Here is a 13129-nt window from a genome sequence, read left to right on the forward strand (position 1 = left end):
AGAATCCTTCCTCTTGGAGTCAGCAACTTTCGTGGGTGGAGTACGCACATAATTCGTTACCAGTGTCGGCTACGGGCCTTTCTCCGTTTCAGTGTAGTCTAGGTTACCAGCCACCAGTTTTTCCCAGTCTGGAATCCGAAGTCGCAGTTCCCTCCGTTCACTCCTTTGTCCAGAGGTGCCGCCGCTCTTGGAACAGGGCCAGACAGACCCTCCTCCAGGTGAGGGTGCGCACTAAGGCTAAAGCCAATCGCCACCGGTCTAAGCCTCCCGTTTACATTGTCGGTCAAAAAGTGTGGCTTTTATCTAAGAACATTCCTCTCCGCACCATTTGTAATAAGTTAGCTCCCAAATTTATTGGCCCTTTTACTGTCACTAAAATCATTAGTCCTGTGGCAATCCGCCTCAAATTACCTCCAGCGTACAGGAGAATTCATCCCGTGTTTCATGTATCTAAAGTAAAGCCTGTTTTTCAAACGGCAATTAATCCAGATGCACCAGAATGTTCAGCGTTTCTGTCTCACTTTGTCAGTTTGGTGTCCTTACTTGTCTTTGTATCTCTGTCAGGCTCTCCCCTATGAGTTCGCTGGTGTTGTGCGCTGGTTGAAGTCATCTCCAATGAACTTTGATTCGCTCTGTTGACGGCGATTGAGGTTCTCTCCGATGAACATTTGATTCGCTCTGTTGACGGGGAGTGAAGTTCTCTCCTATGAACTTTGATTCGCTCTGTTGACGGCGATTGAGGTTCTCTCTGATGAACATTTGATTCGCTCTGTTGACGGGGAGTGAAGTTCTCTCCTATAAACATTTGATTCGCTCTGTTGACGGAGAACTATTTGCTCCTTCATCTACTTCTTGTGATCATCTGACTTCCAGCCAGTCAGCTTCTCATTATTCTGTTTATGTCACTTCTGTGTTGTAAATAAACTGTCGCTTGAATTTGGGTCCCCACGTCTTCTTTGAACAGTGTGACAGTTTACATGATGACATTTTCAAAATAATCTACATTTACCAACGATATCTCATGGGAATTTGGATGCTTCTGATTTAGTGGCTAATATGATTTATTGAATTCATACAATCTCATTCATATAATTTAGTATTATTTGCTCATTCTCAAATGATGGCTGGGTTTAGGGATGGGGTTTGTACCATGCCTCCTTTTAAAAATCATACATTTTTGCAAGACAGAATTCCTGTGATAAACTGACAAAGGGTAAGATAGTTCCTAAAAATAGTGAGATCAGGCTGCATTTACACATTCGTGAAAATCTACAAAAATGCTTACTATATGTATACCTGAAGGAAAGTGAGCATGTGCCATCAGTATCTTAGATTTTGGGTGTTTACACCGACACAACGATGACATATTCAAGATCTTTAAAAACCCGTTTTTAAGATTTACCTATTTTTAGTCACAAAAATGACATTGTGTAAACAAACAGGCAAAACGCATAAAAAGTTTTCATTATTTGGCTTAAAAAGTTCTCACGTAAACTGTGCTGTAGTTCATGCAAATTTGTGTGACTCTATTGGATACTGCAATAGGATAAGGAAACCAATGAAGTAAATTAAATGTTAAAACCATGGTGGCATATAGATTAGTGTAAAGATGGATTTATGTGCTTTTGGAAGCTTCAAAAAAGAGCCACTATTAAACACCATTATACAGCATGGAAGAGCCAGGATAACATTTAACTACTCTGACTGTTCTGTTTGAAAGAAGAACGTCATATACACTGAGAATGGCTTTAGGGTGTAAATAATGGGGTCATTGTCATTTGTGCATGGACTATTCCTTTAGAGTCAAATAGATTCTTATATGCTGTCAGTGATTTTTTTATTGTTCATCAGCTCGGAAAAAATGTCAGAGTCTGGAAAATTGTCACTCCAACAGTATCATTGTTCTGTGCCATTATTAATTCAGTTTTAGTGTGGAGACTGCTTTATCCTTGTTTTAGTTATTGAGGTTAATTTGTGGTTAAAGGGATTGTTCACCTAAAAGGGAAAATTCTGTTATGATTTACTCACCCTTCACTTGTTCAAAACCTATTTGAGTTTCTTTCTTCTGCTGAACACAAAAGAAGATATTTTGAAAAATGCTGGTTGCTGTCACCCATTGATTACAGTAGTATTTATTGTCCTACAATAGAAGTCAATGGTTACAGGTTTTATACCTTCTTCATTCTCATCTCAATTTCAACAGTAGAAAGAAACTCATAAAGGTGTAAAACCACATGAGGAAAAATAAATGAGGTAATTTCTGTTTTTGGATAACGTATCACTTTAATAATTGATCCAAAATGTTGATATTTAATTTGTCAGAACAACATTTCTGGCTTATATTGCTAATATATGTTTTGTTGATGAAATGTGTGATTTGTTCAATTGATAATAATTACCCATCAACACCAGTTAGAGTCTTATCAGTTAGAGCTCCTTGAGTGTCTGCAGATGAAACGTCCTCTTCATCTGAGGATCCTGCACTGGAGGACTCCTCATCACTGTCAGCCAGAACTGAGAGCCTGGACCTGCTGCTGCACAACACATCCAGCCAAGACCTCATCAAATTCATATCTCATAATCACATACAACTAAAAACACTATTTTACAGTATAAAATGTTAAAAACTGTGTAAAGTTTGAGGATGGTGTTATTTTGTATTATATATTTTCGTGTCTCTCACGGTGTCACGAGTCTGGTGTGCTGTGTTTATGTCATGTGATCTTTCCCATGTTCCATGTTCCGTGCGCTTTCTGTTTATATCATGTGACTCCTTTGTTCTGTTTCCCACCCTTTCTTGATAATCATTAGTTCCAATTGTCTCTCACCCCCTGCTTGTATTCAGGTCATTAGGTCTTGTGTATTTATACTCCTGTGTTTTGTGTAGTCCTTTGTCTGATATTGTATTGTTAACATTTGCTTGTGATTTCTGTCCGGCTACCCAAAATGGTAATTTATGAACTATAACATAAACTGTAGATTATAGACATTGAATAGGCTATTCTGTGAGTAGATGTATACGAGATAATGACATGATTTGTGGTCTAAATTCAGAAGCTACTTTATTTTCAAGAAACTTACAACACACTGAAGGCCTCCAGTTCTGTTTCTGCCTCAAGGATTCCATCTTTCCCAAGTTTAGAAAGGTTGATTTTGGTCTCTAAAGTCATCTGAAGCGCTCCTGTGTACTCCATCTCCAAATGCAACCAAAGACCTGTCACACAAAAATACATTTTTGCCATCAGTTGTTAGAAGATAGCATACACTAAGTGGGAATAGTGGGAGATAAAGGTTTGTCAGTATAATGGCTCTCTGCTGAAAGTTTTTTTGTGGAACCCAGAATGGTTTTATTATGTCATGCTAAAAAAGTTTTGTTTCTTGGAACCTTCATTTTTAAGAGTGCATCTATAACAGGGAAATAACCATCCAATCAGTTTCAGAAAGGGAGCAATGACTTAAGTGCAGTAAACATTACGTGTTTTTGTTATGAAAATAAAATAAAAGGTAACAAAAACAACCATGAGATAGGGATAGCTGACATGAAACTGACATTTCGACAGTGTCGAGATCCTGAAGCCATGTGTTTCGAAACACTGCATCAAAGCATGACCCGAAACACCCAGGTCACATGACTAAAGTGTTTCGAAACACCTGGTCAGGTGACTAAAGCGATTCAAAGCATTGATTGTTTCAGAAGTGTTTCGAGACCTGACAGAACAGTCAGAAAAAAAATGTCACATAGCCTAGTGTTTATTCGGATGTCAGACCAATGTTGAAACAAAACAATACAAGAACAAAGCATTTCAAACTAATATTAAGCATTTCAAAATATCTGTATCAGCCTGGATTCAAACCCACAATCCCTGCATGATATTTAGGAAAGTGGTATCAAGTACCTCAATGTGCTCAACTGTTCTTTGCTGAAGTTATTCCAGTGCAATACATAAAAGTTATACTAAGTGTCCCTATAGAGTAGGGTTTCAAAACAATTTTAAGCTTTAACACATTTGTTTCGACTCTTTCAGTGTTTCATAAAGCCTCGCTTTGCCCATCACTAACAATGAGAGGGAAAACATTAACAAAACAAATAAACAAACAAACAAACAAACATGACTGGGCAGGTTGGCAGGAATCAGAGCTGGACAGAACATGACAATACACAACTGAATAATGTCATCTGATGAACTGGCACATGAGTAGACTAAAAAGGTGAAATAATTGGCTAACAAACAGATGAAAAAAATAAACTAATACTGGGTTAACAAGAAGGATGGGACTAGACAATAGACAGGACCACATGACACAAAGAAACAACACAAGTCATGTGCTCACGTAAAAAAAAAAAAAACAGGACTAAAACAGGCAGCCAGTGGGAGAACTCACTAGCCGAATGTGCATGAAACACAACTCAACTAATAGACTGAACACAAGACACAGGCACATGCATGCATGTTTCTATTCTCAGCACCAACCAAAACCAACTTGACTGGAGCACTGAGAATGAAAACACCATGCCGCGAATAAAATAACAAACACACCAGAACAAGAGCATGTATCCAGAGCACAGCCAGACCTCGCCAAGATGGCACTAATACAATGACAAGGACAGAAATGGAAAGAAATATGAGTGCTCGACCCGGGAAAACTCGAGCCAAGCACAACATACTAGACCAGACAGGACTAGTGTCTGGACTCTGCCACCAGAATAAGAATTAACAAGACCAAAGTGGCAGACTCCTGACACATCTGATGTATTTATATAGTTTTTTTCAGTGGAATAAAAGTAAGCCGTTACACCAACATTACAATAGTATTTGGTAAAAATTCATTAAATGTTTGTCTAGTTTAATATAGGCATACATAGATATAAAATATATAACAGTCACTGAATAAATTAGCCAGAGACAATCCTTCCAGTGAACCCTCTCCAGTGTGTCCAGGGTCTTCCCTGGTGCATCCTCCGTGTGAGACAAGGCTGGAACACCTCCCTGGTTAGGTGTCCAAGAGGCATTCAAAACAGATCTTGAGATCTTGTCTTTTCAGTCATGACCAGTACATTGACCACATTATTGCTGCCGCTGCATCGATTCATCTGTCAATCTCATGTTCTGTCCTTCGCTCACTTGTGAACAAGACCACAACATACTTGAACTCCACCATGATACCAAGATACTTTTAGGACTCTCCTCCAACCTGAAGATGGCATTTGCCCTTTTTTTCAGTCAAGCACCATAACCTTGGACTTAGGGATGCTCAAAATAATCGATTAACCGTTAACCGAAAGGGTGCGTTTGTAACCGATTAATGCTATCAGTTAAACGATTAAAAATATTATTTTATATATTTTTAGTTTTAGTTTGGCTGCATAAGGGACCGACTGAATGCGCCTTTGCGTTAAGAGGGGCATCTTTTGCACCCGGCTCATCCCAGAGCAGCAGTTTGTGTTGTCAAGACAACTACAGAGAACTTTTAAAGAGCTTGGTTTCCGCTACATTCATTCTTTAATGGCGGGGACCAAAATGCATCCATCCACGGCTACATTACCCTTTCAAAACATTCAGTCATTGTTGTTGTTTTTAACAGCGGATTATAATCGCACCAAAACGTATTAAAAGGTAAGTGAATTATAACAGCGCAAACTTTTCTGTAACCATATATAGTGCTGTGCGCTATCTGTTGGCCTTACGTGCTGGCTGACTGACTGACAGGTGCGCGATGCGTGAGGCCAGCAAACTCGACGAAGCTTTCAGTTAAGATGAACACAGTTTCTATAGTTATACTTTATTTATAGATAAAGGTATATGGCTCTGCATATAATCACTATATCTTGCTGGAGTTTATAGCCGTTTCGCTTTACTTCAGGACGCATTAACACCGCTCTGAAGGTCTAATCGCTGTTTTAAGTTATCCAGAGCTGTATGAATGTACAAATCTTGAAATTCACAATAGTATTAAATATAAAAATTGTAATAACACGGACAGCAACACTTTTGCACAATCGATACCCAGCTGATTCAGTCGTTTCATAAGAGGACCGCGCTTCATCTCTTCTTTTTTCCTTGTCAACATACAGTGAGGTGCGCCTTTTCGGCCCTGATGCCATTTCAGCTGATGTTGACCTGGATCTGCGTCATAAACGCAACAAATAGGCTTTACCTTTTATTTACAGCTTATAAAGCATGTATGCACATTAATGCAATATCATATTTAGACAACAAAACTGTTTACAAAAAGTCTACATATGCGCACATTGTTGTTTTTTCATCTCGCAGCGCGCACACTTAACCGCGAGGGAGAGAGAGGAAACCATAGCAAGACATAATCTTTAAAATAATAATTTCTATTAAAAATGTAAAAGGTTTTGTGATTTATAATAATAACAGCGGGGCATTAAATAAATGCATATTTTCCATGGAGCAAGCAATTTGAGGAAGTCAGCTATTTTTATTTGACGGAAGAAAAAAATATGATTGGAAAAAAAAACAGTCAATGTCGGTTATTAAAAAGAATCAGTCAGTGTTTACGATTTGCAATATAAATTAATTATTTAAGTGGAAAATAATTTAGGGCAGTCCTATTTGTTTTATTCATTTTATTTAGATTATTCTGCTCTTCTGTGCTAAACACTGCAGGTATGTGAAAATGCTTTGTTGTTATGTTCTGTTATTAATATGCTAGCATATAAAATAAATCAGTATTTTATGCAATATTTAATGTGTCGGACACAAAATAGACACGTCAATTTGTTTAATATAAAATTAATAGTAATCTAACCAGTTAACCATTAATAACCGATTAATGGGCGGCGGTTGTCGGTTAGCAAAATTAACCGAAATGAGCATCCCTACTTGGACTTGAGGGGGTTGATTCTCATCCCACTTGTTTTAAATACTGTTTGACAGCAAGCCATGCCAGTGCATGTAGTAGGTCCAGGTTCGATGAAGCAAACATTTTCTGCAAATAGCTAAAAGCCTGCGGTCCTCAAACCAGAACCCTTCTAGCCCCAAGCTGCCCCTAGAGATTCTTTCTATAAAAACATTATACGGAATCACAGATAATAGGCAGCACTGTCAGAGTTCAACATGTACCGACAAGTCTTAACCATTGGCGGCAATGTGAACCAAACTCATACATACAGAGACTGGAGAACCCTCAACAGAGACCCTTATACCCCACACTTCCAGAACAATCCCCCAAAAATTCCATGAGATACATTGTCAAACCCTTCTCCAAGTTTTCTACTATTGGCCAGATTCTTCTCTCCATTACCTGGCCTAGACTGAGAGGCTGAGAAGTCTGATCCCCTGTAGTGAAACACATTCAAGTCCCCCTTCTTAAAAATGGGGACCACTACTGCAGTGGAGCACATGTCACTGTAGAGTTTGTAGACTACCTCAGTGACTTCAACTTAGGTGATGGAAAGTTAACTTCTGCTGTGCTTTCTCAATGAAAAATTGCCTCTGTGACCACCCAGGCTGTAGCACACTTGGTCTGATGGCACCTATTAGCTACCTTGGGAATCACAAAAGTCAACCAGGCTTAATATGACCCCTTCAGCTTGATCGGCATCCTGTTCAGCATCCTTTATTCCGATGTCCACTACCGCGTTTGTGGGTTGCACTTAGTTTCAATGTCTCCAACCCTCCTTGGGATCTGGTCAAAGCCCCTCTGGAGGTGAGAGTTAAAAATCCCTAACATAAGGTTCTGCCAGATATTCCAAGTGGACCATTGCAATTTGCTTGGGCTGATCTTCAAACTTTTGCCTAGTTTATCCTGGTGCCTTACACAATGGACGTGTTGGACATCCTTATGCTCAAACGTAGTGTTTATTATGGACAAACCTTACAGAAATCTAATAACAGATATTCAAATTTCTTCCAGTCACACCCATCCAGCTATCACTGATGATGCCCACATAGACCCCCAGTAGAACAACCAAGTCCCCAGTCAGAGCACCTTACAGCATACGCTCCATAAACCCAAGACCATTGGGTAGCTACTCTGCACTGCTGTTTAACCCATTAACATACTACAGTTAGAGACCTATAGTTTGTGTCTGAGATAACAGAAGGATAATAACATCTCATCCACTGCTCAGTGCAGCAGCATAATAACTCACACACCCTCTCTCAAGAAAACCAACAATGTCCCACTAAATCACATTTTTAAATCACATTAACCAGAACTACCCTAGAGGTATTTTAAACAATTCTTGCACTACTTTGAAAGCACAGTGTTTAGTAAATGATTATCATAAATAAAACAATGTCTCTTATTTTCCATATAAGAGAGTTTGTCATCAAGGCAGCTTCCTTCCAGGTTTTTAATTTGCTATATTAAAGCTGTAGTCTATAGCTTTTTGTCGCCATCTCTGTTTGGAATGTGCCATTGTAGTAAATCTAAGGGCTATTTTGACGGTCCATGCACAGAGCGCAAAACGCAGGGCGCTAACACTTTCAGGGAGTGTCAGAACCCATTTTTGCAAATTTAAGGGCGGGAAAATTTGCTTTACGCCCTGGCGCATGTTCTAAAAGGGTTGAGTTTACTTTCTTAATGAGTTATAGGTGTGTTTTGAGAATAAACCTATTAGAATCTCATCTCCCATTCCGTTTAAGAGCCAGTTGTGTCGCGTCAAGAGCGCATTCGCTATTTACAGGACGCAAAGTAAGTCTAAGTGGAAAAAATGAGCATTTCACTAGCAAACAGTTAACAGTTGACAGTTTTTTTAACAGAAAACTGTTAAACAGAGCATCTACTGCGTGAGAATGAGAGATAATAGATCTACTTTCACTTTCGCTCTTGGATAGGGAACCCTTTACGCATAGACATCAATTATAAATAAATAAATAATTTTGTTTGTTAAGCGCAAATATTCGTTTCAAAACTATTTCTAAATTCAGTTCTAATTTCCAGCAAACGAATAAATGAATAATAATAGCAAATTGTGCTCAAAAACCTGAGTTATATCCTAAAACACATGTTGTGCCCCATATGGTCTAAAACCTGACAGGTATAGGCAAATCTAAGCTTGTTTTTAATAAAACAAATATAAATATCGATATAATAAATAATACTGCTAATAATAATAACATTATACAAAAGCAAATTGTTATGAATAAACTGAAAAAGCCTCCCAAGATGAAGAAGACATAAAAGCAGTGTTTTTTCATATTTATATAGGCTAGAAAATAATATGTTTTGTAATATTTTAATCCTTTATATTCATATCCTATATCTATTCTTAATATATCCTATATATATCCTTAATATTTTAATTTTTTCATATGTAAAGATATTTGCCTATTGCTCTCTTTTGCGTATTAAGCAGTGCGTAAGCGAGGCGCAACTCTGCGCCGGAGTTTAGACTGGGTTTGTTTTGGTCTAATGAAAAATCTATTATAGTTTCTCAAAATAGCAACGTGCCAGCAGTGCGCCTCAGAACGCCTTCCTTTTTAGACCAGAATGCCTATGGGCGCACAAATGAGCGCTAATGCATTTCATATTTAAACAGCGTTGCGCAACGCCTTAAAACGACTCTTGCGCCAAGCTGAAACTAGCAAAAGACTATTGCGCCGCGCCTTGCGCCACATTGCACCGGGTGTATGATAGGGCCCTGTGTCTGTGTGCGTCTCCTCAACACGGATCAATCTAATGTTTTGCTGCGTGAAGAATGCTCTTTTTTGCGGTGTGGATACTTTGAGATTCTACATTTTTTTTTACTAAAGACCAAGACACATTTCTGTCACTTTTGATCTGACCAACTGAGAGGAAAAAATATAACAATGAAAATAGCTGTGATTATGTTAAGTTTATACAACATCAAACCATGCAAATTATTATAGTTCTACTTTGTTATGAAATTGTTGTGTGTACATTTAGTGTATGTACACTACATAACAAAAGTCTTGTCATCGATCCCAGTTATAAGAGCAACAAATAATAACTTGACTTTTAGTTGATCATTTGATAAAGTGGCAGAAGGTACATTTTTTCGATGAATCATCTGTTGAACTGCATCCTGAACTGGAACCCACATGGACCCAAGATTCTCACAGAAATCAGTCAAGTTTGGTGAAGAAAAAAATCATGGTTTGGGGTTACATTCAGTATTGGGGCGTGTGAGAGATCTACAGAGTGGATGGCAACATCAACAGCCACAGGTATCAAGACATTTATGCTGCACTTTACATTACAACCCACAGGAGAGAGCAAATTCTTCAGCAGGATAGCGCTCCTTCTCATACTTCAGCCTCCACATTAAAGTTCCTGAAAGCAAAAAAGGTCAAGGTGCTCCAGGATTGGCCAGACCAGTCACCAGACATGAACAATATTGAGCATGTCTGGGGTAAGATAAAGGAGGAGGTATTGAAGAGGAATTCAAAGAATCTTGATGAACTCTGGGAGTCCTGCAAGATCGCTTTTTTTTTTTTTTGCCATTCCATATGACCTTAATGATTAACAATTTGAGTCATTGCAGAGATGTATGGATGCAGTCATCCAAGCTCATGGGAGTCATACACAATATTAATTCGGTCAAACTTTACAATAAGGTTCATTAGTTAATGTTAATTAATGCATTTACTAACATAAACAAACATTGAACAATACATTTACGGCTGTATTGGTTCATGTTAGTTAACGTTAGTTAATGGAAATACAGTAGTTCATTGTTACTGTAGTTCATGTTAACTCATGGTGCATTAAGTAATGTTAACAAGCATGGACTTGGATGTTAATAATGCATTAGTAAATGTTGTACATGTGTTGTTCATGATTAGTTCATGTTAGTAAATGCATTAACTAAGAAACCTTATTGTAAAGTGTTACCATTAATTCTTTTTCCACTGCACCCTGACTTTATATTCTATGCTGTACATTATTTCTGTAAAGTGACAAGACTTTGGCAAAAGAAAAGTCAAATCTTTCTGACCTAATTAAATAATCAAAAATCAAGGCTTGATCATATTTTATTTAGGTAAAATAAGCATATTCTAGAGGCCTTTGCCCCTTATATTAGCCACTTTTGATACCAAATGATCCACTAGAAGACAAGTTGTTATTTGTTGTTCCTAAAACTTGAATAGTCAAAACTTAATTTTGTCAGGTAGTGTATTAGCATTACATTTTGACATAAAAACTGCACAGTATAATCTCTAATTGGCATAACTTTTGATTTTCATAAAAGGTTTGTTTTTATCATAACACAAAAATTAAAGCTCCTTAGTTCTTTTACTATCCATCATTGAATCCAGCTGCTGTGATAAAAGGTAATGATCCTCCATCTGCAGCTCCTTACTTTTATCCTCCTTGCATAAATGATAAGCCTTTGACAACAGAATGTGTATTCTGTGTACATATTTGTGATGTAATGTCGCAAAGACAAACAGCGGGTCACCCATATTTATAAAACATTGCAAATTATAAAACATTATTAAAGGCTTACAGTTGCTAAGCGGGCTAAGATCAGGACATCATTTTCTGGCATGTACACAATGTGGATATGTACTTGCTTAAAAATGATATGTAAATTTTACCAAAAAAAATTAAGTATTCATAACAAATATAGTTACAAATACAGAGACTCTAAATGCCATCCATCTTTATGTCAAAAGTCAAGCTTAAAATGATATCATATATTCATGGATAAAAGAAATGCAATTATAACACAATACAACACCCACAATTCTACCAGCACAAATTATAAATCCATAAATGAGATGAAAGCTAAGCGAGAGAAACTGACTCTGTCAAAAGCCATTACAGGTTACATAACATCCGCAGATTATGAGCCGGAGAGTAAAAGACGCACGCGGTGCCTCACACAATAATAACTTCACTTCTCATGGGGATAATACATCGCACATATGCTTCACAGTGAGCATTTGACCATACAGCTGAGTGCGTAAACACACACGTGCGCACACACTCGCAGACAAATTCGCAGAGGAGAGCGATGTGACGTTATTTTGCTCCTTTGATCCCTGAGATTACTGAAGGATAATAACATCTCATCCACTGCTCAGTGCAGCAGCATAATAACACACACACGCTCTCTCAAGCAGTCATGACGGATGAATGATCTAATCTGCTTTTTCATAAGAGGCTCTTAGGAGTCCCGCACTCACCTCTGCTGTTGACCTGTGGTAGAGATGTTCCTGTTATCTGGGGCAGGCTGGAGCCCATGGCCAGTTCAGTGAGGGTCAGTTCATCCATGAAGTAAGGCAACTGTGGTAAAGGAGGGTAAACATTAGCATCACAAGGTATTTATATCAGTTAAAAAAAACACAAAGATTGAAAGAAAGAAAAAAGTAATTATGTGGGGAAAAAGGTTGTCATTGGCTAAAATACAGTTGAAACCAGAAGTTTACATACACTGTATAAAAAGGCACATAACCATTTTAAAAAAAAGTCAGATGTTAATGTGACTAAACTTGTTCTCGTTTAGGTAAATTAGGATTAACAAATGTGTTTCTGTTATACTTAATAGCAGAATAATGAGAGATATTTTTGAGAAATTGTTGTAACTTTTCTTGAAAGTCAAGTTTACATACAATAAGATTATTATGCCTCTAAAAAAGCTCAGATGATGGTGTCAAGGATTTGGAAGTTCTGAACAACAATTCAACATTTGACAACATTTCAGTAAATTGGAGACACAACTGTAAAATAGTATTAAAGAAAACCTCAAACACACTGTTTCCTTGTGTGACAACATGGAAAAATCAACAAGTCAGAATCAACAAAAAAGCCAGATTACAATTTGCTAAATTACACTGGGAAAAAGACTAATTGTTGGAGATATGTTCTGTGGTCTAATGGAACTAAGATTGAACTGTTTGGCCATACTGACCAGTGTTAGATTTTGGAGGATAAAGGGGAACAATTACAAGCCTCGGAACACCATCCCAACTGTGAAGTATGGGGGTGGCAGCATCATGTTGTGGGGCTGTTTTGCTGCAGGAAGGACTGTTCCACTTCACAACATAGATGACATCATGAAGAATTAACATTATGTAGAAAAACTGAAGCAACATCTCAAGACATCAGCCAGTAAAGTAAAACTTGGCCACAAATGGGCCATCCAAACAGACCATGACCCCAAGCATACTGCTAAATGTGCTTTAGGGAA

The 13129-nt window shown here is 37.8% G+C and overlaps 1 protein-coding gene across 5 annotated transcripts in view; it reads right to left on the minus strand.

The window, feature by feature from the left end:
• tex2l (testis expressed 2, like) overlaps positions 1-13129 on the minus strand; it is a 49367-nt gene that overhangs the window by 14062 nt on the left and 22176 nt on the right. For 4 of the 5 annotated variants that reach the window (XM_073918376.1, XM_068218667.2, XM_021472514.3 and 1 more), the window contains 3 exons: positions 12126-12225; positions 3082-3214; positions 2400-2534 (listed from right to left, as the gene is read on the minus strand). In XM_073918376.1, coding sequence (XP_073774477.1) covers positions 2400-2534; positions 3082-3214; positions 12126-12225 — 368 coding nt within the window. Of the gene's footprint in view, positions 1-584; positions 2535-3081; positions 3215-12125; positions 12226-13129 lie in introns of all 5 variants that reach the window. The other variant, XR_012387948.1, reaches the window with a different exon arrangement.

The sequence above is a fragment of the Danio rerio genome, chromosome 12 (assembly GCF_049306965.1).
Source record: "Danio rerio strain Tuebingen ecotype United States chromosome 12, GRCz12tu, whole genome shotgun sequence".
NCBI lineage: Eukaryota > Metazoa > Chordata > Actinopteri > Cypriniformes > Danionidae > Danio > Danio rerio.